Raw genomic sequence first — 27,183 nt, 5'->3', positions numbered from 1 at the left:
TACATGTAGTTAAATAGGCTGATTGTATACATAATCCATGACATCATGACATTCCAAATGATATTGCCAAATAATAGATATAATATAAGATATATATACCTTATAGCATTTTGAGCTTCCCTCATACTTAAAATATCAAGAAAAAAATAAATAAATATTTTTCATATTTTGCTGGTTTACTCAAATGTATAAACACTTCATATGAATACTTGTGGATTATTATGAAATAAGAAGGAAAAAAAACTGGGCCACTGTACAGAAGCTGTGCCCACAGAATTTTACGTTATACCACACAAAAGAGTAAGATAACCACAGCTTTTCTAAATTTGACTCTTTAGCTATTTATACGTTTTGATGCTATTGTAAATTTTATCAGGGAAGTATCATTTGCTCAAAATCAGTGAGGATGTGTGTAATTATTTGCTTCCATGGAGAAAAATCTGGAAGATTTGTACGTACTTCATTTTTTAAATGTACATTGTAAATGAATATTGCCCTTGTTCCTTACACATACAAAGAATGAAAAAACTTTCCTGAAATCAAATGGTGACATGATCTGTGTTTTGCCCAAATGCACTGGTTTAGGCTTGAAACTAAACTGCTGTAAAATCCTTTTTGCCAAAAACACTAATGACAACACAGCATTCCATTAAACAGCTAGTAATTTAGAGTAAACTATTTTCACACAATCTAAACCATAAACTGACCATACCATGATAACCACGTGGAAGCATGCATTAGCATGTGTCTCTGTACAACACCTTGTTTATGGCTCTGTGTAAACCACTGTATTAGTGTTTATCTTTGTTTTTGAAAACTGAATAATTTAGGCCTTGTCCACACTAATACTTTTAATTTGAAAATGCATAATTTTCTATCCTTTTTGGCCTTCTGTTCACACTGAGATGGCGTTTTTTATGAAAGTTTTTTGAAAACGCTGTCCAAACTGGATAAATTTGAAAAAGGGAAAATAACGTCTCGGTTACTAACGTCCCTCGGTTACCCTGAGGGAGGGAACGGGAGACGTTACGTCGACGTGACGCCGTAATTGGGATCACTTCAGGAAGCTCTCTCATCTTCGAGTGTCTACAGAACGAGCCAATGAACGTTGGCGTGCGTGAATCGGATCACGCACCCCGCCCTGCAGCGCGGGTATAAACAGGAAACGGGCGCACGCATTGGACTGCCTTACGACTGCCGAAGGGGTGCGGAGGAACTCTAGAGGGTTTGTCAAGTGGGGAACTCGACTGGAGCAAATAGCGCACGTCTCCGCTCCGCATGTGTGTTAGTGGTGCAGCAAGCAGACACTAGAGCGGGAACTTTGGTGTTACCGGCTGGTTGAAGCGAGCACACAGGAAGATACCGGCTAAACACGTAGGCTATAAAACCTAGTGAACGTGTTGGGTGTCGCCCAGCCTGCAGCTCTATAGATGTCTGTCAGCGAGGCGCCGTGTGCCAGCGCCCAAGAAGAAGCGACACTCCTGGCGGGCGGGCAGAGCACGGTACCTGCTTCCATCGAAGGGCAGAGTGTGTGCGGAGGCGTCAATACGTCCAGGACACAGCCACTGCTGCTCGCTGGCGATGAAAGAGGGGCTTGAGGGTGACAAAGCATAGCGGCGTCGACCGCCAAGCGCGCCCTCTTGGGACCCAGAGGTCTCAGAAACTGCTCTTTTATTGAAATTGTGTGTATTGAAAACAAAAAGAAAAGGAAACAAAAGATTCTCCGCCCGGCCCTCCACCGGGGGAAGGAGCGGCGCTTTCACCATCTCCTGAAGAGCAGTCTGATCCACCTCTGGGTCGCCCGTCTCAGGGTCGTTTGCACCTCCTCTTGCCTCCTGGTTTGGCAGCGGTCTGGAGGGCAGGGCCGACTTCCTTTCGTAGGAGGTCGACCTCGGCGATGAGCAGACGGAGGGTCTGCAGCCAGCGGACAGGTGGAGGCAGCAGCGGTCCGCCGGGGGAGGATGTGGCGGATGGCCTCCATCTGCTTCTGGGCGGCCGAGAACTGCTGGGCAAAGCTCTTGACCGCATTGCCGAATAACCCAACCTGGAAAAGAGGGGCATTTAGGAAACGATATTTATTGGTGTCCCTCATATCGGCCAGGTTGAGCCAAAGGTGGTGTTCCTGGATCCATTCCTGGAACCTTCGCCGTAAGACCGGATGAAAACTTACATGCCTTGGACGGGCTTGTGGATTACCTCGCCAAGAGGAAGTGGACGTTGGACACAGCTGCATCGCAACGGCACGTTCCACTGTCGGGACATACCCCTTAGCTGCTCCGCCATCGACGGTGGTGAGGAGGAAGGAGCCACTAAGACGGCTTCTGGCACTATACTGCGCCGTCCACGTCCTAGTGAGCTCCTCATGCTCTTCCGGAAAGAATGGTACCAGGGAACCAATCGTCCAACCGGGAAGGTTCGGGACGTGGTGGAGGATTCCACTCAAGCCGACCTTCTCGGCGGCCCGGGAAAGCATAGCCGCCCATTCTGGATCGGACTCGGGCAACGCTACACTCCCTGAAGATTGTAACGCAGCCGAATCCTAATTTCCAGAGGACTGAAGCTCCAAACTGGTCGTTCATGAGAAGGACCAGCACGCTCTTTATGAGGCTCCAATGGCGGCAGTGTTTGTGAGGCATGAGGGACCCACGGAGATTGCCTCGGCAGGGAAGCCCTCATGGTAATCCTCAGATCACCCTGGCCAAGCATAGGCAAGGGGACTGCACCTCCCTTGAGGTAAGCGGGTCTCGATCTTAACGCTGCCATAGTCATATTCCTGCAATGGGAACATGAGCTATTCACAAAGGCTGCCTCAGTGTGCTGAATGCCCAAAAAACACTAGAGGCAGCTTTTGGGGCCGTCTGCTGGCGCCAGGGAACAAAACGCACAAGAAACGCACAAGTGGAATGACATCCTGAAAAGGGCGCAGGGTCACGCTTGTGTTGCTCTTTTGTGAAAGAAAGTACTCTTTTGTGAACTCTCACAGTGCTGAGGCACCCAGGGAATGGCCGCTGTGTACTGTGTACACTGATGGAAATGCCCACCGAACCGGCACAAGCTCTTTTACTCTGAAAACAGCAGTTTGTTTGAACATAGAAATGTTTGCGGCCACTCGCTGCTCGCGCCGTCACACCAACACTGTCTTGAGTCGTGAGTCTTCAAACGAACAATAGCAGAGTTCAGAGATGAACAGGAAGCTCGACTCCAAAGTAAAACACAATGAGTGCGTGCGCCCGCTTCCTGTTTATACCCTCGCTGCGGGGCGGGGCGTGTGACGCGATTCACGCACGTCAGCGTTCATTAGCTCGTTCTGTAGACACTCGAAGATAATAGGGCTCCTGCCTTAAGTGATCCCAATTACGTCGTCACGTCGACGTAACTTCAAACATGAGCGACTGAAAGGGAACAAAGGTTAAAAATAAAAAAACTTTTTTGCGTTGTAGAGTGGAAAGTGAAAATGGAGGCTTTCAAAAACAGTGACACATTTTTTGTCATGTGACACAGTCATGTGACCCATTCAGTCCAAAGCAAGATGGACGATGTTGTACTGCGGTTGTTTTGGCTGCTCTCCAGTTTGATGGCATTGTTAAAGATTAATGTCAATTTGTACATACATCAGTGGAAAGTAAACAAACGCCTGACATGGCACATGTTGAAGCGTCTTACAATTTAAGTTCACTGTAAAAAAAAAAAAAAAAAAGTTGATGCCTTAGATTTTTTAAGTACAATCAACTCGGATGTTTAAGTCATTTCAACTTAAATTACATTAAACTGACATTAAAAAATTTGTTGAATTTTGTACAAAAAAAGTAGAAAATTTCTTAACTTATTTTGATGAGTTAAACCAATGTAAAACATATGTTGTCAACTTATTGATCACATAATTGTTTACAGTGTACAAGCACATAAGTGTTTTCAGTGCGGATGAGCGACTTTTGGAAAACTCTTTAAAACGCTACTGTTGATGTAGATCGTTTTTAAGTGAAACATTTTCAAATGTAACTGGATTAGTGTAGACGTAGCCTTAATTAATACCTTAGGGATAATGCAGCCAAAAATTAGAATTTGGTCTTAGTTTACTCACCCTTGTGTTGTTCCAAACTCGTATGATGACAAATCTTGCTTCAAATGGTGCTCTCCTTTCATGTTTCAAAGGAAAATTTTCAACAAAAGGGTTTGGAATGACATGGAATGACAAGGGTGAGTAAATAAACAGAGAATACAAATTTTGGGGTGAACTATTCCTTAATTCTGAAGTTAGAAAAAAGGGAAAAGACGGTACTTTGTTGTACTGTATCTGGTCCTTGGTGTGATGCCTTGGAAAACAACTTAACACGGAAATGGTTACGAAATAAATGCGTGCGCCCGCTTCCTGTTTATACCCTCGCTGCGGGGCGGGGCGTGTGACGCGATTCACGCACGTCAGCGTTCATTAGCTCGTTCTGTAGACACTCGAAGATAATAGGGCTCCTGCCTTAAGTGATCCCAATTACGTCGTCACGTCGACGTAACTTCAAACATGAGCGACTGAAAGGGAACAAAGGTTAAAAATAAAAAAACTTTTTGCGTTGTAGAGTGGAAAGTGAAAATGGAGGCTTTCAAAAACAGTGACACATTTTTTGTCATGTGACACAGTCATGTGACCCATTCAGTCCAAAGCAAGATGGACGATGTTGTACTGCGGTTGTTTTGGCTGCTCTCCAGTTTGATGGCATTGTTAAAGATTAATGTCAATTTGTACATACATCAGTGGAAAGTAAACAAACGCCTGACATGGCACATGTTGAAGCGTCTTACAATTTAAGTTCACTGTAAAAAAAAAAAAAAAAAAGTTGATGCCTTAGATTTTTTAAGTACAATCAACTCGGATGTTTAAGTCATTTCAACTTAAATTACATTAAACTGACATTAAAAAATTTGTTGAATTTTGTACAAAAAAAGTAGAAAATTTCTTAACTTATTTTGATGAGTTAAACCAATGTAAAACATATGTTGTCAACTTATTGATCACATAATTGTTTACAGTGTACAAGCACATAAGTGTTTTCAGTGCGGATGAGCGACTTTTGGAAAACTCTTTAAAACGCTACTGTTGATGTAGATCGTTTTTAAGTGAAACATTTTCAAATGTAACTGGATTAGTGTAGACGTAGCCTTAATTAATACCTTAGGGATAATGCAGCCAAAAATTAGAATTTGGTCTTAGTTTACTCACCCTTGTGTTGTTCCAAACTCGTATGATGACAAATCTTGCTTCAAATGGTGCTCTCCTTTCATGTTTCAAAGGAAAATTTTCAACAAAAGGGTTTGGAATGACATGGAATGACAAGGGTGAGTAAATAAACAGAGAATACAAATTTTGGGGTGAACTATTCCTTAATTCTGAAGTTAGAAAAAAGGGAAAAGACGGTACTTTGTTGTACTGTATCTGGTCCTTGGTGTGATGCCTTGGAAAACAACTTAACACGGAAATGGTTACGAAATAAAGCGTTATTCCACGGATATACGACAGTGTAAACAACAAGGCCATCAGTGAAGAATCAGCTAGCCTACTAAATGTGACTCGACCCCTCTGGGATATAAGAATACTAAATCGATAACACAGCTTAAGTTGTGGTAAAATAATATTAGCAAACACTTGTTAGAAAAATCCGTAAAGGGGTATTTGCTGTGAAACCTGGATGAACTATGGTGTTTTATTTTATGGAAGTAGCATATGTCTGTCTGACACTGTCAACATTTCTATGAATTCCTTTCGAAATACTCCTGAGCGACCTTGATTTTTGGGTATTATGGTGAGTTCAAGTCCTCCTGGGAAGTTGGCATTTACGAGTTGGGAAGTCGCAATGTCAGGTGCGTTCAAGTCACTTTTGTCGGATCAAGATGGCAGTGCACCTTCTCTTAATTAACTACAGCAATGTTTTTGAACTCAACTTCTAGAAAATGTTAGCTTATTCTGTTATAAATAAAAAGCCTGACAATGTAACTGCTAAATACGTATAGGCCTAAGTATTGTTCTAAGTATCTGAATATTGGTATTCCGCCACATTTCTCATTGACGCCCCCAACTCGTAAACTCGGGCCCCACTCGTATTTACGACTTTGTGGTGGCGTTACATAAAAAAGCAGAACATGCACATTATTTGTCCTTCATTTTCTATAAGTAAAGAAACCTTACTGTATTTTTGTCTAGTTAAATATAGGTACACTATCATCTTGCTCTGACGAAAGGGACGTGAACGCACCTGACCTTGTAAACGCGACTCATAAATGCAAACTTTGGGGTTAAAACCCCAAAACTTGTGAATCTTTATAAGCATGATTATCCATCCTACAGTACCATGTTCTACATAACCACGAGAAGCACACACAGGATATTCACAGCCGTCTTTACAGGTTCATGTCACAATTACTCAATCCCTCAATCTCACGTCTAGAACTGAAGTGTATTTACAGATTTGAATTGGCACTTGACAATTACATATGGACGTCCGCCGTTAGCTCTTTGCTTCAAAAATATCACTTTAACTGGCAGCTCTGCAGTGTTCCTGGAGGCTGTTTGTGTGTTCTTTCGCTTCTTAACTTTCTTTGTACATTTTTTTTATGCCGTTATAGGAACAAGGTGCACTCCTCTCTAGAATACGAGGCTTGACGTTTCCTTGTTGCCTGGGAAATTAAGAGCCTTTAGTCCAGCGAAAGCAGCGGCTGCATGTTCTCTTCTTCGCTTTTCACTTTTTCTGGTCGTTTCAGGACACCTGGCTCCACCACGGACTGAGACCTGTGGGGATAAATAAAATATGAATACCATCCCGGGAACTGGATTTCGATTCGAGATGCACAACCGAGAAATAACTAATTCTGAAAGTGCATTGAAAATCTAAGCTAGGAAATAAATTAAACCTGGAAATAAACATAAAAAATTTGAATAATATAAAATTGTATTTATTATGTATTTATTGTATTTATATTTTTTATTGGATAATAATGTTTATTATCATTATTACAAAGTGCTGCTGACAATAAAACTAAATGTGCACACAATTTGATAATATATGATAATATAATAATGGAGAAAAATTAAATTATAAAAAAAAAATGTAATTTTATAAATAATATAAAAAATTATATATATATATATATATATATATATATATATATATATATAACCTTAGACATTTGGACCCCAATGAAACATTTAAGCACACACACAGAGCACTACAAACTCAGTAGTTCAAATGAATGATGCATTGTGCATGTCACAGTCATTTAAAGTGAAGGATGTGTAATGGAACATGTCATCTTAGTACACTGCGTTGGCCTACTTTTGATTTAGCTCTTTCGTAGAGACATAAGAAGCTTTGAGGACAGTGTGCTGTCGTTCATGCACAGATCTGGGGCACTTTCCTCTGACGGAGGCATTTATGTACTAACCCTGACTGTAATCATGAACAAAAACAGCTGTTTCTTATCAGACAATTGTGAGATCTAACAAAAGATATCAGTTTGCAATGCATTTACCTTCAGTATTGTGGTATATTTGATGTACTGAATATTAAGAGGGAAATAATGTAGGACAGGGTGATTCCATTGGGATTTGAGTGGATTGTGAAAAGTGGGCTATGATCTTTTAGGAGTAATATAGAGCCGGTCATTATCATATTTAAATGATAGTCCTTCAATTAAAGAAGTAAATAATTATAATTTTTATGTTGACTTTAAAAGTTATATTGTTATAAGTTGCCTTTTATTGTGCAATTCCACACATGAAATACACCACCCAAATCCCAGCAATCCCAGTCTCAGCAAACAGCAAAAAAAGAGAAGCTTTTGGGAAAGTCTGAAATCAGTTACCTTCAATCATAATAACACAAGATATCTCTTGAGGACAATGAACTACACTGTTTTATTAATTGTTTTCCACTAAGAAATCACAGAATGAAGCACAAAAGCTGTTGGACTCCACAGCAAGAATCTGTGCTATTCGAGTGCAAACTGATGCAAACACAAGAGAAAAGTGGAAAAACAAGTAATCCGTGTGACCACCTAAGCAGACAAAATGACAAAGTGTGGTTCTCGTTGGTCATTCCAGTCAAATGAATTGCTAATCTCGAATACACATGGTCTTGGGCTATAAAAAAACTGGGTCCTAGAGACTGAGAAAAAGTATATATATATATATATATATATATATATATATATATATATATATATATATATATATATATATATATACTATAAGTACTATATATATATATACAGTATACTATATACATACATATACGTATATGTATATATAGTCAATAACGCATCATGTACCACGGACGTGGTTTAGCATCATTCATTTCTATTTGGATAAAGAGAAACATAAAATACTGGGGTCTTTTTCTAAAGAAAAAATGCTCAAAATGCTTTTTTGCACTTCAAAAATTAAAAATTAAAAATAAAAATACTTTCAGTTGAATATGTTCAGTTGATTGCTATTCTCACAACCAATTCAGTGATGAAAGGTTATGGTTAATCACACATCTAAATGTTTATGTGTGAAGTCAACTTCTGCAGTTTTGAAAAGGGGTCAAAAAATGATAAAATTCAGACTAATGGGGTCGTTTCTCACCACAGTAAACCAAAGCCCCAATATATGACCAATCCATTAAACTGCATAGCTGGAAATGAAGAGCAATATATACAGATCATCACCAGCAAACTGTTCCCAGAGCTAAACGTGATGAATTATGTTAATAATACAGAGAACAATGAGTGTAGAATTCCACTGTAGCTAGTTATACACTACACAGATGTGTTATGTGCGGACAGGGAGGTTTCGTTTAATAGCCAAAGCTGTTAAAGTAACAGTTCTTTGATCTTAGCAGTAGAAGAACATCTAAGACCTACTTTCTCCCAAATGCTGCGCCCCCCGGATGCTTTGGCATAATTCAAATACTACAAACAGTTGCTTCAAATATGAGCGCAAAGTAAGCCATTGTGATCTAGGCTATATTTGGTAGCCAACGTCTCTCTGCGCACGTAGAGTCCCAGCTGCAGCTAGAAAATATGAATGTTTGCCACTGGTAAACCTCCATCATGTGTGTTTGCTTGCATACATGGGCAGTGCATCATTTAGCAACTTCACTCCCTCATGCTGATTTCATGACCCAGTAAGTCAAGACACTTCACCTTTTCTCGATCAGTGAAACGATGCACAACAAGAGTTCCTAAAGTCGGCCGGTCAACTGTAACTTCTCCAAAAATGCTTATTTTATCAAAAAGAGCTGTGTTTAATCATAAAGCCAGGGAGTCGGTTGCTAAGCACTGTAACCAAGAAGAGACGGACAGTATGCTGCTAAAATGTGACTCTTTTAACAAACACTGTAGCTTCTTTACGCCTCTAGCAAAGCTGCTTATTTTTGTTATCCAGAGCAATTCTCTTGATAATTCCACTTGAGTGAAGACTGCGAGCAAGCAAACGCTGTTTCCATGGCAAGCGACCAAATGATTTCATTAAACAATCATAACAGAAATAAACAACATAATATGGCCAGTGCGGTGACATCACATGCTTGTTTTAGAGAGCACCAGTGTTGTTGTTGTTAACTAATAATAACATTAAAACTATTAAAAAAATATTTATGGTATTTGAAATAAGACGGAAATATAAACTTAAACTGTACTTATTAATATACTTATTAACTTTCAAAAACTCAAAAAATAAAAATAAAGTTGAAGTGCTAATATACTAAAACTAAAAATGCTAAAAGCTAAATAAAAAGAAAACTAATTAAAGAAAATGACAACAGCACATAACAAAATTACTAAAAAAAAGGATAAAATAAAAATATAAATAGAAAAGCTCATTCACAATATTAAAGTGCCCCTATTATGCTATTTTAAAGGGTCCCAATTTAGTTTTGGACGTCTCCTACATGCATCCAAGGCCAAATATTCTCATAATATACATTGCAGCATCACCTCTTTTCTCACAGTGTCTTAAACGGTTTGATAAAGGATTCGTCTCTCTAAACCCCTCCTTCCCAAGAGCTTACTCTGCTCTGATTGGTCAGATGGCCCAGTCTGTTGTGATACCACTTACAAAGTGCGTTGGAAACAAAACACCCATTACCATCTGAATTTCCAACCCGATCTCACGGCAATTCGTTGCAAATCTCACTTGAACGAATTCATATACGATTTTTGCTAAATTGTACATATTTTACGAGTTGCCCAAATCGTACAAATTCGTACGAATTAGTCACCTTTTACTCACTCGTACGAATTGGTCGTGACATAGCGTTGGAATTTCAGCTCCAAAGGTTTCCTCAGTGCTTGATACACAGTGATGCGAACAGTAACAATGGCTTCTTTCCAATTCCAATGCCTCATCGTTTAGAAGTGCGTGCAAAGTAGTTCTTTCTTTTAGGAGACAATTATTCCACTTACTGTATAGTGCAACTTTGCAGACCTTTCACATTCACAAACAGCTATATTACATATAACAATAATATCCCAAAAAAGTAATAGGGGTACTATTACTAAAACAATATACTATACTATTCTATACTACTATAATGTAATGTAATATAATATACCAAAATAACACTGGAGAGCAAACTAAAACATCTTGGAGATGATCCAGCGGTTAACACATGTGCTCTGACATTGAGTCATGGTGCTTATGCAGGCGGTGCAAGTTTTAATGCAGTGATTTTGCCCTCACCATTATTTCTTGTCCTTTTTTTCCACTATATTTGCAAAAACTTAAGTAAAGATGGCAACAGGCAAAAAACATATGTGATAAACTTAAAAAAAAAAAAAAGAGTAAAATCTGGAAATTGACAAGAACAAACCTTTTCATGGTTTTGGGGGATAGATCTTTCTCCAGGTCTTTGACAGACAAGGTATAGGATTCGGGGCAGTAATCCGTCTCCTCGTCATACGCATGGTCAAGCAACGTCCTGGCCCAGGTGCCCATGTCGTAAGGAGGCAACATGCCACCCAGCTCAGACGGCAGAATCTCAGGTAAGATCAGCTGGTGCAAGCTGTTCAGATTGTTTCCATGCATGAAAATCTAAATATACAACATGAAATATTGTTATTTGCCTGGTTATGTTTTCATATTAACTGTAAGCTGCAGCATTTACTGTTTATCAGTCAGTGTTGCATTTTGTTGCACTGGCCTGTTGTTGTATGAATATGAAAAGCCTATAGTGTAATGTTTACATAATCAGAACAGCTAACATTTATATGTGATATAAGTGATAGATGTATATAAGTGATAGAAAAAATTATAATAATTCTCTCACCCTTTTTCTTGTTTTGTCCTTGAGGAAAGGCCGGATGACTGTGTACAGAGCATGGATGTACCAAGGTTGGTTGACAAAATGAATCCCTCCAAACCTGGCTGGGAAGCTATCCTGTGGGAAATAAATAAATAAATGATATGTAAATATATAAATAAAACATTATATTATTTAAATATGGTTTTATATACTTGTATTTAATACAATTAAACTGATTCACTTATGCAGTAGAACAAAATCAGTAATGTTATGTAAACAAATATGCACATTTTGCAAATATATGCCTCTACACCATACAACCTCATACTTTTCCGAATGAAGATGGTTCACATGAGAGTTACTGATGTTCATTTAAAGTACCTTGAAGTCGTTCATGATTCCACAGAGGATTACACCAAAAAGTGGGCATAATTCCTATTTCTCCTGATATCACACTGCTGAAGTTGATACATACTTTTCTGTGTTGGCTAATCTGCCCTGAACAGTAATCCAGATTCATAAAGCTGACTGCAAGGGTTCCGGAAAGCTTCATAATTATTCTGTCTTTCGCTAAGCTCACAAAAACCAAGTCTTAAGAAAAAAATTACTTCCAAGTCTAGGTTACAGGGTTTAAATTTTAGATAAGTTATGAGAAAAAAGTATCTTATGCTCACCAAGGCTGCATTTATTTGATCAAACATACAGTACAAACAGTAATATTGTGAAATATTATTTAGTCACAGGGCACAAGTGTGAAACAAGCCTGAGAAGCTACTGGGCACCTTCCGCTGAAGAAAGAAAGAAATGGAGCTTGATCCTCTCAGGAAACAAAAATACAAACGAAAATCAAACCAAGGATCACCAGGAAAAAATAAACTCTGCTAACATGCAGCCCCATGCGCTTGATCTTCCATTTTCGATGTCTAATTTCACAATTAATGGAAGCGTGCAGTTTAATTTTAATAAATAAAGTAGCCATTGTCCTATTTATAATCAATAGAAAATTAAGCTGAATATAGGCTACATAGGCTATAGATAGTCCTGCTGCACGGGTTTTCGTTTTTTAGCTCATAGGCCTATAATATAAGAAAAAATGAATTAACGAATGAAATAATAAATAAAATAATATTGACGCACATGCTTTTCTGTCTCATTATGAAAGGTGAATTGCAACCTCTCTCTCTCTCTCTCTCTCTCTCTCTCTAATAACTGCATTAGTCTGCTATCAGTGGCACAAACCTCCGTTACTAACTCTAAAATGACGTTTTGGAATTAGCAACGGAGCATGGGTTTAGATGCGCAAGGAATTAGTCCTACATAAAAGAGCGTTTTAATGACAAAAACTTTACAAACGTCTTGAAATACATCATCTGAACAATGTTTCGAGGTGTGGTAACTGTAGTATAAGCGGAATAATTGAATAACTTCGGAATAATTGAAGCGGAATAACTCCGCTTCGCGTCGTGACCGCATTACCACCTCGGGTGTGCATTATTTTTATAATAATTCAACGGCCTGTCGTCAATTATTCCTTACTTATAATATCACAATTATTATTGTGAAAATACATTTTCTCTTTGACTTTATTTCAAAATGTAATTTATTTTTTAAATGGCTAAATTTTTGCATTATTACGCCAGTCTTCAGTGTCACATGATCCTTCAGAAATCAATCAATAAGATTTGAGATTCCACTTGAAACTTTTATCATCTTATAATTTGCAATATTTTTTTTTTTTTGGGGGGGGGGGGTGAAAATTCAATATAACACATACACTTATTTTAGAGTGCTCTTCTTTCAACAAACAGACACATTTGGACATTTCTATTCATTTAGTAACTACGCAATTTTTAAATTCAGTGTATTTGTTCACATCAAGGCCTTGTTTAATGCTTCTCATTGACTCTCAAATAATAACAGAACTGTGTTGTTGGCGCGACTGGCATAACGCCGATGGTGGACAGCTGCAAGTAAAAGTAAGCAGGCCGTATAGACACCGAGGCCCTCAGGCCAGCGTCCGGCAGCAGACCACAGGCTTGTGGGCGTTAGATCTGGCACTGGATCTGACACAGAGGCAGGTGATGCTGAAAAGCGCATGGTGATTGGCCAGCGCCTCAGAGGAGGGGCTATGAGGCATTTGCCAGCAGGTGTCAGCACATACGATGATATCTCTGCTCTGGGACCTGCTGCTACCGAGTGAGATAAAGGTCTTAGCTGCATTAAACATGAAGAGCTAAACTCTGGTGTGAGCTGGTGGAACCTGATTGATCTGTGTCCCTGCAGTGTGACAGTGGGAGGAGACAGAGGGAAACGGGGGAGGGGAAGCTGCCACAATGCTCTTTTTCCGGGATTCTAGAATTCAGAATTCACATGATCTGATCCTGTGATGCTGAAAAAGCATTGTTAAAGTCCCCCTGTAGTCCCCCTTAAAACTCATCTTTGATCACCAAAATGGCATATTTACACCTTTTTCCTGTGAACATTTTTTTTATTCATGCCTTAAAATAGCTTGAATGTAACTCTACTACACCCTTACTTGCTCAGGTAAGATGACGTAAAATTAGGACAGCCTTCTTTGCTCACTTTCGCTTTTATTCTCGTGCACTGACTCATTCGCTAAGCCAAACAGCCAATCAGAGTTCTCCCTTTCACTAACGGCGAAGACGGACGCCGATTCAACATTCTCACGATGACGATGTCCATTCTCACGCTGACGATGTCCAACTAGCGTTGACAGTGTGGAACAAACCACAAAAACTGGGCCGACCGACGCTCAACAACCGATGGCCAACTTTCGGCTTAGGGGCTGTTTACACAACATCGTTTTCAACTAAAAACTTAAAATGTTTTATGCGTTTTGGTCATTCATTTACACGACAATGGCGTTTTGGGTGCCTGAAAACGCAAACTTTTGAAAACGGGTTTCAAAGTGCAAGTTTTAGGCCTAAACAACAAAAACGCGAATCTCTAAAAAAACAATGACGTCATGCACATGCATATTATGTGTTCAGTCTATTGTGTTTCATCGCCATCTAATGGCCTGGCAGCAGAATACAGCGTTTGTAGTCATTTTCGTGGATCCATGTGAACAGGGATCATTTTGACCATGGTGTCATCTGTACGCGGAAAACTCAACGGAAAAGCTTCTCCATTTTAAAGGGATAGTTCACTTTAAAATGAAAATTCTGTCATCATATACTCACCCTAAAGTTGTTTGGATATTAGATATTTTGAAAAATGTCATTAACAAAACAGTTAACTGGTCCCATTGACTTCCATATAATTTTTTTCAATGGGACCAGGTAACTGTTTGGTTACTGACATTTTTCAAAATATCTTCCTTTGTGTTCAGCAGAAGAAAGAAATTCATACAGATTTGAAACAACTTGAGGGTGAGTATATGATGACAGAATTTTCATTTTAAAGTGAACTATCCCTTTAAGCATATCGTTGTCGTGTAGTGTGTCAGGACCCCTAGAAACACACTAAGGTGAGAAAATGGTAATATAATTTTTTTTTTGAGTTAACTATCCATTTAAAAACTAGCTAAACAAAAATGCTAAACAAAAAAAGTGCTGCTAGCGGTAAACCAAAATCTGGATGCTTACAAAGCAAATCAATTAAACATAATTAATTATAATTAAAATACATGAGCGAAAAACCATGCTACACTAAGCCAGTGACAAAACATTAATTGGCGTAACTGAAGTCGCCACGGCAGAGCAAAAAAAGCAGACAAAAAAACAACAAATAATTTTTGTTAATGTCAAGGTTTTTTTAATGAATTACTCAAAAAATAACTCCTCTTCGGGAGTGATACAGGTTTATAATTCTCCTGTTTTGGTCAAGTGATGCACTCAAATGGATTGTTGAAAAAGGTTTTAGTTTGCTTGTATTAGCTTGAATACAAATCCATCAAGCACCTAACAGATTCTGGCAGCAGGTCAGATTGACTAGAAAGGAGTAAAGCCAGGATAATTGCTCTCAAACGTGCCTCATCGTACAATCAGGAACCATTTAAAACATCTGCAATGTTAAATAATTACCGGTTTTAAACAGCGCCCCTAAATTACAGTTTATCAAAGAATGGCTTTGCTTAGAGCTTTATGGGGTTGTTTTTAGTCTCTGTATAAGCTGATGGACCGCGGATGTCATCTGTGCATTTTGTTTCGGTGGCTTGACATGAAACATTCCTCTCTTTTCTTGTCAGGAGCCACTGATGATGCACGACTGAACTCCAGCAAGGTAATTGAAGGGGGAAAAAAATCCATTTGCTGAACCTTTTGAAAGACGTAGCCTGAGGAAAAGCTAGTATTTTATCATGGTCCCTTTACCAAATAATACATACTGTACCAGTCAGCGTCAGTGAGCCGTCCTAGTTTCAGTGACAGGATTCCTGGATTAGAAACCTGATTTCTAAGAGCCTTAAGAAGAGAAAAACAATGGTTTCTTTACCCAAAAATACAAATAGACTTTTTGTCTATCAGTGGTCCATATTCTGGCCTATTCGGATCAAGAATAGCTCTCTTGTACAAACAGTTAGCATCCTGTTAGCAATACTTGGACAAATTAACCATAACTGAACAAACCAGCAATATGAAGCTTCACACTCCGACACATGCCATTGCTCACGTCAATAATTGGAGCTCTACAGGAGACATTTTATCTACACTTGCCAGATCCAGCCCACTGAGCATAGCCACGCAAGCCCGCCCGGTAACACAAAGATGAAGCTCTACTCACTAGCTTGTCAGCTCTGCTACAGATCAGAACAGTCCCCTTATAGTGCGATAAACAGAGCGCGACCATAACTGTGCCACTTTGCAGAGAGCAAAACAATTAGTCTAACTCTAGTCCTGCAGGCCCAGATATGTCTAGTGGCGTTTCCCAGATAAGCAAGACGCGTACAAGCTTTGCTTTCAGGGAGGCAACGGATCTTTGCATCCAGATGAGCCGGTCTGGTGTGAGGATGCAAACTCCATTCCATCTGTTGATTAAATAGGGACTGAGATCTTCCCTGGATCACGCTTTCCTGTGTTTGCTTATGGGACATAGACTGCATGGCACTATCAATATTGTTGCCCTGCCCCTGATCACATAGCTGTTCAAGCAAAGACAAATTGAATCAGTGTCTTGGATTGGGGAGTGCAAATTGAGAACAATTTATTGTTTTTAGAAAGAATTTAAAGGGGTAGTTCACCCAAAAATGTTAATTCTGTCATTATTTACATTATTCCTATGTAGGACTTTCTTTCTTCTGTTGAACACTAAAAGAAGATATTTCAAAACTAAATAGGTTCCAAACAACAAATTTTTTTAGTTAGAGGTTTGGAATGACATGAGGGTGAGTAAACGTTGATTTTAGTAATCACCAGTAATTTTGGGTGAATTATCCCTTTAAGAGAAGTTACATTCTATAATACGGCTTTTGAGAGAGATACAAAAGAGAGATTACGTGTGGCGTAGGTGTAATGCTGCTTTAAATCTATCTGTTGTAACGAGAACGAGTAGCTCTTTCTTTAATGATGGGGAGAAGTACTTCAATCAACAAGACATAAAGGATTCGGCTGTTTCTGGAAGGCTAAATTAGACCCTTCTGCCTATAAAACATTAGTTCAATACCACAGATATATTGCAGAGATTTTATATTGGTGTCTATTTACACCAAGTGCAAATGTAAATTACAACTCTCTTTGATTGTCTACTTTCATATAGGCCTACGCCAGGGACACACTTAACGACTGTAAGGCCGATTATGAATGTGATTTGATACTTATGACTGATCATTCCCAAACACGCAGTCAGAGACAGTTAAGTCTTATGATGTTTCAGCTAGCCATTAAGTGTGTACACAGCAATAGGGGAGAAAGGGGCTAGTCGATGTCATAAACTCTATATCAGTACCTATGAGGTTTTGAGTAAAGAGTCAATAGAAATATTTTTTTTATATAAATGTAATTCTCAAAAACAAAAAAAGTACAAACATGTGATGTTTTTGCTATATTTGTTGGGTAATGTAATGTAGACATGCATTTTTTGTAAAGCTGCTATGAAACGATATGTATTATAAAAAACGCTATACAAATAAATGTGAATTGAATTGAATTTACAAGTAATAGCAATAAAACCTTGCAATAGGTGCATATTGTCACAAAAGGTCAAGTTATGTGCAATGAACTGTACATGGCAAAAACAGTGAAAACTAGCTACGGTTTTACTGTATTACTGAGGAAATATTCTGAAACATATTTAGTTCATGACGTTTACTAAACTAAATTGCATACACACAACAAATTAAATAAAATCATTGCTTACTCCAGCTGATATCAGTCCCAGACGAGCAATAATTAAAAAAAAACGTACAGCACAAGAAATAAACACTCGTAATACCCTCCAAAAATAACTAATAAAATGTGTTATTATTATTTTTAATAAAATAAAATAAATAATTATACTCTATATTTTAAGGTAAACTTTATTTTAAGGTGTCAAATGTAATTGTATATTTAAATATGAAATATTATTTAACAACATGTACTTACTATTGTCACACCTCACGGCACTACACTTCCCAGCATCCCTCATGTTCCCCACCTGCACACTATCGGCCATCACCTGATCACCTATCACTTTCATGTCATCAATCACCACGGGGCACGGACCCTAATGTTCTTTCGTCATTACCTTTGTATTTAGTTCACTTCTGTTCAGTCAGTCTTTGTCCGTTTGTGTGTGCGTGTGTTTGTGTTAACCTTCTGCCCGTCATCTCTGTACCTGTGTGAGTAATTATTAGTAAAAGTTTGTATTGGAGCTTTTTGCCTCTTCTTCAGCCTACACCACACCGTGACAGAAGAACGGACCACAAACAATGGGACAAGATGGGCATTCTCAACACCCCTTCAAAATCCACCAACCGTCTTCTGACCTGTTTCCAGGACGGCCATCACATCGAAGAATATGTCGCAGAGTTCCTGGAGCTCTCTGATGGGGTAAGCTGGTCAGATGATGTCCAAAAGATCGTCTTTTGGTGTGGGTTGGATGATATCTTTTACCAGCAAGCTCCAGCAGCAGCGATCATAGGTACGCTCACCCAGTGCCTGGATCATGTGCTGTGGTTGAGTGGTTCAGCCTTCACCGATGATGACATCGCCACTCAACCACCAACACCAGCCATCTTCTTCGCCACGCTTCCTGTCCTCGTCCAGAGTCATGAAAAAGATGACTTAATTGACTTTGACACCGAGCCTAAGCTGCCCGTCATGTCTTCCTAGCCTGAGAATCTTCACGTCATGTCTTCCGAGCCTGAGAATCTTCACGTCATGTCTTCCGAGCCTGAGAATCTTTGCCAGAGACCGCCTCCAACCTCCGCGACCAGGACCCCGCCTCAGCCCGTCGGTCCATTAACGTCCCCTTGGCTCCTACCTCCCTCAACTCCACCGTGGCCCATCAGGTCACCAGTTCCGCCAGGCTCCCTCGTCCCCCAGGATTCACCTTGGTCGCTCATCGACCTTCCCTCACTCTGGACTGCACTCCTCTGGCTTCGCCACGTCCCTTCGCCCCCCTGGCTCCGTTGGACTCCTCACTCCCTTCAGTTCCTCCTTGGTCCTCACTCCCTCTGTCTCCACCGTGCCCTTCTGTGTCCCCGCCTGCACCTCAGTCGCCAGAGCCGGCGGCCCCGCCATGTCCCGCCGGATCCTCCGCGTCGCCTGGGCTCGTCGGCTCCACCCTGGTCTCCTCACCCACCTGCTCCTCCTCCATGGCTCCTCCCTCCGTCGTCTCCGCCCTGGCCGCCTGCACAGCCTGATCCGCCCTGGCCGTCTGCACAGCCTGATCCGCCTTGGCCGCCTACACCGTCTGCTCTGCCCTTGTCCCTCCTGCCTTCTGTCTGCCCTTCACCTGCTCTTCGTCCTCCTCCTGAGCCCCCTCCCTCCCTCTGCAGTTGGTCTATCTTCGGCGTGAGGTCGCGCCTTGCGGGAGGGGGAGGTACTGTCACACCTCACGGCACTACACTTCCCAGCATCCCTCATGTTCCCCACCTGCACACTATCAGCCATCACCATGATCACCTATCACCTGCATGTCATCAATCACCATGGACACTAATGTTCTTCACAGATGTCTGTCATTGTCTCGTCGTCACCTTTGTATTTAGTTCCCTTCTGTTCAGTCAGTCTTTGTCCGTTCTACTTTGTATCCTATGTGTGTGTGTTAACCTTCTGCCCGTCATATCTGTACCTGTGTGAGTAATTATTAGTAAAAGTTTGTATTGGAGCGTTTTGACTCTTCTTCAGCCTACACCACACCGTGACAACTATAGGGTAAGTGTAGGATTAGGATTTGGTTGAGGGTTAGTTAATTATGCATCATTTACAGTTATACTGTGGTAAGTACATGTAACATATGGAACAAGGACACTGTAAAATAAAGTGTTACCTTATACTCCAACAGACATTAATCCCAGACAAGCAATAAAAAAATGACTTTTGAATGCAATGCAACAATGTGATGCATGTCAATCTGTCAGTACAATGAACTTCCTGTGCTTTTTAAGATGCACTTTAAGTGCCATACATAGAAACACACATACGGACACGGTGTCTGAGTGACATGAGTGCGTGTCTCTCTGTGAGCACAGCCCATCTGGAGGGTGCATAGCATGGCGGTTAGACAGGTTGCCAGGGAAACTCGGCATGGGGTGGGCTGGGGAAGATTGGCCCATTGTGATTGGCTGCCAAGCGTGGGTTATTTCTCAAGACTAAGAGAGACAAAAGGCATGTCCAATGCAAAGAAGCAAACAACAGAGGCTGAAACAACAAAGCACTGCTCCAGGAAAGCCAGGACCACTTTCTCTCACTTCTATTCGACTCGGGAGTATGTTACTCTCTATTGATTTTGCTAAGAACAGCCATTTTCTGCACATCAAGTGCTCATTTCTGAGCCACCATTTGCAAGGAAACATATATGATAGATGGCTCTACTAAACTAATAATAAAAGCATACTACCTCCAAGAACAGGCAATAATCAATGCCTGCAAACCATGAGGTTTTCTAGGAAGAATTAATTAGTTCTATTTCAACCTTGCAAAACATACATACAGTTTCTGGCACAAAAAGTACTTTCAAAAGCAACAGATTCTAGCTCATCAAATGGACTCAGCAGAAAGAAAAAATGAGCAGAGAACTTCGTACTTAGTACTTTCTCCTATTCCTTCAGTCCATGACCTTCCTTTCTGTTTCTATCACTCTCTCTCTCTTTCATGTGTTCACTCACTGGTATGACAATATGCTAAAACACCAAAAAGCTTAAAAAGAAGGTTTTAATGCTTCATTACGTTGATGATTGAGACAGACGGATGTCCATATGAACAATGGCATCAGACTGATGTAACGCTTTACATGACCCTGCACTTCTGGGTCGGAGAGCTGTGCGCTTTTCCCGCGGGCTCTAAACGTCATGTTTAATGACTCAATGTACATACTGTCGGTCTGTCACTGTCAAAATAGAACCATAGGGCTTCACACCTCTCATTCTGGCATTCTCTCAGTCATTTCCTGACCTAAAAGTGTTACACTTCTTTTCAAAAGTTTTGGGACGGTAAGATTCATTAATGTTTTTGAAAGGAGTCTCTTATGCTCACCAAGTTTGATCAAACTGCTCTAACGAAATCCCAAATTTCAGCACTTTTTATCAACCAATGAGCACAGCCGTATTGTGCCATCAGCACATTTCACGGTGTGGTTTCTCGACCTTCACTGAAGATGCGTTAAAGCAGACATATAAGACAGTGATATTAGAGATATAAGCCAAAATCTTTACTAATTCATGCGCATCCTATACTCTCCTTTTCTTCATAGTAAAATAGCAGTGACGTAGATATAGTATACATAATCTGGAAATTGTAATGCGAGAGCCCAGAAAAAAGTTTCTTGTGTGCACGGGAATGTTTCTCAGTCTGTATATTTGTTTTATTTTTCAGCATCGTTTGATATATGACAAAATAAAAGCAATTATTTGAAATAGAAATGTTTTGTTTTAAATCTTGTAGTTACTTTTGATCAATTTAATGCATCCTTGCTGAATTATTACTATTAATAACTATTAACTTTCAGGAAAAGAAAAAAAAGGCAGCGGTTATTTGCACATCCAACTAGCAATAGATGTTATTTACACTAAGTAAATTACACTATGTAAAATTAGCAATATTTTCTTAGCAATAAGTGAAAATTGTAGTTAGATGCTATTTATACTAGTAAATAGTATAAATACTGGCAGATACTATTTGCACATCAATGTTGTACATTAAATGGTATGCAATTATAACATAGATTGTAAATGGTTATATCTATTAAAATGATTAAATGGATGCCGCCTTTTTGGAACAATAAAGCTCTCCCTTCACCTACCCCTAACCCTAAACAATAAACACTTTATTATTATTACACTTTATTATTAAACACATGTTAGACACTTTATTTCCACTTTTCAAATATTTTCTTTATTTTTAGTGAAAATAAATGGCGTTCCGATCTGATATGTGATGGGATAAGGGAGTAGAGCGAGTTCGGATAAAAGGGGATTTGCACTCGGATTGATTTGCGTCAAAACTTTCTGCCACACGCCTTACCCCTCACACTGTTGCTCCTGCTGACAATTCAGCATCTTCCATAATTTTAACTGGCCCAACCAGACGTCAGTGGGTGGGTGGGCGGGCGGGCGGAGTTAAATAGACACTCCGAAATCGGAAAAACGTCAAACTTCTGAATAGTAGCGTATATCTGTAAATGCATGCATTCATCAAGTCGATCCTTGTAACTTTTTATGCATGCAAATTGGATCAAAAATGCCAAAAATCTAAATTCCTGTAAATATTTACACATGTAAAAGATGACTTCTGCTGACAAGCTAGCTGCTGAGCACTCTTTTGAACTGTAACTAATTAGCTGGGGCTCTTTTCCCTCAATCTACGCTATTGTTTCCCTTTCAAACGGCTACAAAAGCGATGTCCCACTCGATGTGAACAGCACATTGTGGATGCAAGATGCTAATGGCGGCGATCAATTATTCACCGGCTAATCTGTCTGAAGAGGCACTGGAATGTGGAATGGGCTCATCATGCACCCGCATTAATATTCAGTCAACAGGCCTCACTCTGCACTGCCTACATGTCATATCAGACCCAAGCCCTCCTCAAAGAAGTGATGTCTAAATGAGAGCTTTCAAGAGGCTGCTGCATTTGGAAATGTCGATGCGCAGATTAGCTCTTGTTAAATGCACAGTGACCATTTTTCTAGCACAATGAACGATTGCTGCTCAGTTGTGTGTAATAGTGATGTTAAAATAGCGTAACTAGATTGAGTGTTCATCCAAAACACACCACCAGTGTTGTGGGTGGTTGTCAGGGTGTTGCTACGCGGTTGCTGAGGTCTCTTTGATATCTGTTGCTTAGATATTGCTCAAATCCTCTCAATGTAAGTACATGGGACAGTTTTGCTAATTTTATCATATCCTTTATGTTGTGTTTGGGTCATTTTGACCCGGAGAGGATTTTCTTTTTAATTATTAAAAAGAATTTTTTTTTTTTGTACTTTTGTGATATATACCCAATCCCTTTAAAAAGCTTTTAAATCTTATCGTAATGTTATATTATCACCAAATATGGGATTCAATATTTTTGTCAACTTGGTTTCTCTCAATTAGGACAGGTTTTGTATTTATTTTAACGGACTGATTGTAGCTTCGAAATGCTTTGAAAATCAACGAGTTGTACAGCAAAGTTTAATGTGGTTAAAGGGATAGTTCACTAAAAATAATTGAAATTCCATCATATTTACTAATTTAGCTGACGTTTCAATCCTGCATTACTTTCTTTTTTTCTGCAGAACACAAGAAAAGATATGTTGAAGAAGTTTAAATTGTTTTTGTCCATACAATGAAAGTCAATGGGGTCCAAAACAACACTGGACCACACTGATTATAATTGTATGGACAATTCCTAAAATATCTTCTTTAATGTTCCACAGAAGATGAAAGTTCTACAGGTTTGGAACCACATGAGGGCAAGTAAATAATGACTGTCCCTTTAAGTGTTTGAGCAATTATAACAGAAATGCTTACCTTAGCGAACACCACTAATAAATGTTAAAAATGTGCTGTACTTCATTACAATGAAAGGGACTAGACCTCAACCTGATGCATACTAATACAAAAGACTTGAATAACAACTCCTAAGCAAACTAACAATAAACTATTTCTCAATGCATTGCCTCCTGTTGTACATCTTTATAAACTCCTTTTGAGTTGGGTAAATTAAACACAATACTCATTCTTGGTTTCTATGCAGATAGCGTTCCCTTGCGTTAGTTGATTGGTTATAAGAGAATAACAAATGTTTGACAGAAGATTCCTCTTCAAGCACCTGTTCAGCTTCACACATGCAGCATTTCTTCACACACCCTAAGCAATTCTTATATCTGATGCATGGTTCATGAACATTACATATTTAATACCATAATACATTGCTTCTAAGAACATCGACTGAACCATTTAGATGCATGAAGGCACACATTTTAAGAATTCGTTTGTAACATCCATGTTGATTCTCTATATAAACATAAGATTAAAAAGCAAACAGTTGTGTTACCTGCAGGCCCTCAATAGCCAATCTCAGCATGCTTGGAGTTAGCTTGGAAGCTTGCTTGAAAGTGAAGTTACTCCAGTCGATGATCAAGACAAATCCATTTACTTGTAGCTCGGGGTCTTCTATCATCGCCTCCAGAGAAAGTAAAATAGCTCGCAGAATATCCACAAAAGTGTACCTACAGATAAGCACAAGACATTAGGAAGGTTTGCAAACAAACTCTAAATGTGCTGAAACATTAAAACAGATTAAATCTGGAGAAATACATGTACATACTGTATATCATTTAAGTAATCTTAATTTTGTGCACAGTGCATAAACTAATGAATGCATAGTGGTCCCAAAAAGGTGACACTATTAAATATGCATGTGACTGCATTACATACAAAATATGTGACTTCAGTGTCCAAAGATTGTTGAGGCCACTGTAGATAGAGAGTGCTTTACTAAACTCTTGGTTTTGGGCCATAAGCTCATGCTGAGTTCAAGGGATGAATCAAAATGATTTCATTTGGAACATTAGGTCACATTTAAGCTCACACACTAGTATACATGTTACAGTATATACACACAACCTCACTCTTAGAAGATAAGGTTCTATATAGAACATTACAGATTATCAGGTGCTTCATATATATAATATTTTAGGGGTTGCCATCATGGGATCGTCTTATGAATTGAGTTAATTTATTTAGTTTTTATTTGTTTTTTTAATTGTAATTCAATTTTATGAATTAAAAATTGTAAACATACTTTATCACCAGAAAAACGTTTGAAATATCCTGATAAACAAGTAATCATTTATACAATTTTCCTTATATAAACTATAAAGTGTTCTTTAAAATTGAGTCAAGAAACCATAGGGTTCTATTTTAAAACCATATTGAACTTTTTTTTCTAAGAGTGGATACTTAAGGATAAAATGATTCCCTTGATTACTCTGCAAGAAATGTATTTATTTAATTAAATAATTTGACATTTATTAGATCATCCAAAGGTCACTTACAGTGCACGTATTGCATGTACAGTGTCCTTGGAGTAACCTGAGATGAAGTGCATTACTCAACAACACATTGATGAAAGATTAACCCTTGTTGAATCTGAAGTCTCAGCCAAGCCTATATAGGTTGCTAACCACTAAAATAAAACATTATAAATGAGGCTAGGCTATATATAGGTTTTTTTTATTAATAAATGCAACAAAACAAAAGAAAACTCTTACTTGCCAAGTGAAAGTCAGCATGTTGTACTGTACATGCAGGTAGCCATTTTGACATGTGCCAAGAGACCAGAGACTCTTAGACTGCATGACTGTATGCGACTCATGAATGTATGTCAAGGTCATTACGTTTTTTTTAATTATTATTATTAGATTATGCATTTTGAGAATGCTACTGTCTGCTCTTAAAAATAGAAGATAACAGTTAATATTCCAAAGATACTTGGTGCATCCATGTTGAATTTTATGTTGTCATTCTACAAATAAAAAACACAATGACATACATGAAGGACAGTAATGTAGAATATTGGGTCAGGTCAAAGGTCATCACCCATTATGGCTTGGATGAAACATCAAACCCTCAAATGGTTAATATATCTCTTAAAGATCTACATATACATTTGATGTAGAAAATGGTATAAATGTTCTTTAAAAAATGTATTTCTAAAAACCAGGCACATATGTGTTTTAAAGATTTTCTTGTCAACATCTCAGACATCCTTATTTGTCACTAGTAATATGTAACATGGCCACTGTGATGTACACTGTTACCGTACCTTTAACTTTAACTTAACATCATGCTCTAGTGAATGACAGAAGACTGATGCTGAAAAGACAGCTCAGACAGAGCGTGTCATTACCCACAATTAGCCAAAATCCAATAGCACCTTACCTGCTCTGATCCCAGTTTGCCGCGAAAAGCACCAGAATCTTCCTCCCGTATCTATCCAAATTGGACAGAACTCCAGGAAATCCATCCTTCAGAGCCTGCTTGATCCCGGGATCGGTGGCCTTCAGGTTCTTGAACATATCTAGGTTCTGTTGCCGGTACTCAAAGTACTGGGCCAGGAGACGGAAGGCCTCGAAATGGTTAAATTTCCGGGCTCTGAGAAAGCGCAGGATGAAAGGATCGTCTGTCCTGAGAAAGCCAATGTCTGGACGGGTGATGATCATGTCCCTCACCTCCTGTATGTCCTGATGTAAAGTGTCGGGGTTCTCCTTTAACTCCACCTTGGCTTTCTCCAGGGTTTCTGGAGACAGGCCTGCCTGTAAATGAGTCATTGTCCTTGCAATGTACCAAAACGGACTATAGCCTACTGTATTATACACTAAATATGCCCTATGCAAATGTTTATGAAAATGCCAATCATAAAGAGCCCTGTCACTGCAGTGCTTTCAAATAAAAACCTGACTTTGGAGATGGTCCTGAGTGTAGCTATGACACTGATAGTTCACCTCATATACTGTATAGTCCTTATGAGTTCACCTGTATTGTAGGTTTTTGATGCTTGTCCTGCAACATAAATTCACATACATTCATCTGGTCGTGCTCATCGATTGTATACGTCTATGGCTTAAGCAGGCTGAAATCGTCTTAGTTTGCGTATGATCAAATCTGAGGCAGTGACTCGACCACAAAATCCGTTCATTCATTCCATCCCACCCCAAAAGCGTTTAAGAACGAACATCACGGTTAAAAGCTCTGCTCTATCCTAGCATCATCAAGCGGCCAGGCAATGCGGCACCCTGCAGCATCTCTTGTCATGAGTCTCCATTTAACGCGCATTTCAAATGTTGCCGTGCATTGGAGTCCGAGCATCCTCACGATCCCTCAGCGCTCCGTTTGCATCATATTCGTCCTTCGGAAGAGACGATGTGGTGTCGGTGCAGGTCCGTATGGTTCCGGTGATGTGGTGGATGGTTTACGTCAGTGCTGCTGCTGCTGTTGCTTCGCTTTGTTGCTGATGAGAGTGACTTCAAGCATCGCTCCGGTGATACAGTCTGTCCGTCATCACATGGCGGAGGAGGGGAGAGAGAGCTCGCTCTCGAGACTCACTAAATAAAGGTTTGGACATTTTTTGGCACTTGCCAGATTTATTTTGTTTCACATAGTTGTTGGTGTATTTTTTTCCCTTGAAAAAAGTACAAGAACAGTAGCCTATTAATAATTATAATAATAATAATAAATGATCGATTCTATTTATTTATTTCCTGTCGTTATGTTGTTGTTGTTTGGGGATGACATAGGCCTATTTAAAATTCTGAATATATAAAT

At 39.3% G+C, this 27,183-nt stretch overlaps 1 protein-coding gene across 1 annotated transcript; it reads right to left on the bottom strand.

Annotated features, from left to right (window-relative positions):
- Window positions 1–6,376: 6,376 nt before the first annotated feature.
- Window positions 6,377–26,962, bottom strand: clvs2 (clavesin 2). The gene is made up of 5 exons (XM_079583506.1): window positions 25,801–26,962; window positions 23,912–24,086; window positions 11,295–11,405; window positions 10,839–11,059; window positions 6,377–6,775 (listed from the first exon to the last, which is right to left on the bottom strand). The coding sequence occupies exons 1-5, from the start codon at window positions 26,187–26,189 to the stop codon at window positions 6,682–6,684; spliced, it is 990 nt and encodes a 329-aa protein (XP_079439632.1). The 5' UTR covers window positions 26,190–26,962; the 3' UTR covers window positions 6,377–6,681.
- Between the last annotated feature and the right edge of the window lie 221 nt (window positions 26,963–27,183).

The sequence above is a fragment of the Phoxinus phoxinus genome, assembly GCF_949152265.1.
Source record: "Phoxinus phoxinus genome assembly, chromosome: 16".
Taxonomy (NCBI): domain Eukaryota; kingdom Metazoa; phylum Chordata; class Actinopteri; order Cypriniformes; family Leuciscidae; genus Phoxinus; species Phoxinus phoxinus.
The sequence above is the reverse complement of the archived record's forward strand: the minus strand, read 5'-3'. Positions and strand labels throughout refer to the sequence as shown.

Excerpts from the sequence above, each read along its gene's own strand:
- clvs2 (XM_079583506.1), bottom strand. The coding sequence starts at position 26,189 with ATGACTCATTTACAGGCAGGCCTGTCTCCAGAAACCCTGGAGAAAGCC. Across the intron at positions 24,087-25,800 it reads GCAAACTGGGATCAGAGCAG|GTACACTTTTGTGGATATTC; the intron begins GTAAGGTGCTAT and ends GCTTATCTGTAG. Across the intron at positions 11,406-23,911 it reads TGGCTATTGAGGGCCTGCAG|GATAGCTTCCCAGCCAGGTT; the intron begins GTAACACAACTG and ends TATTTCCCACAG.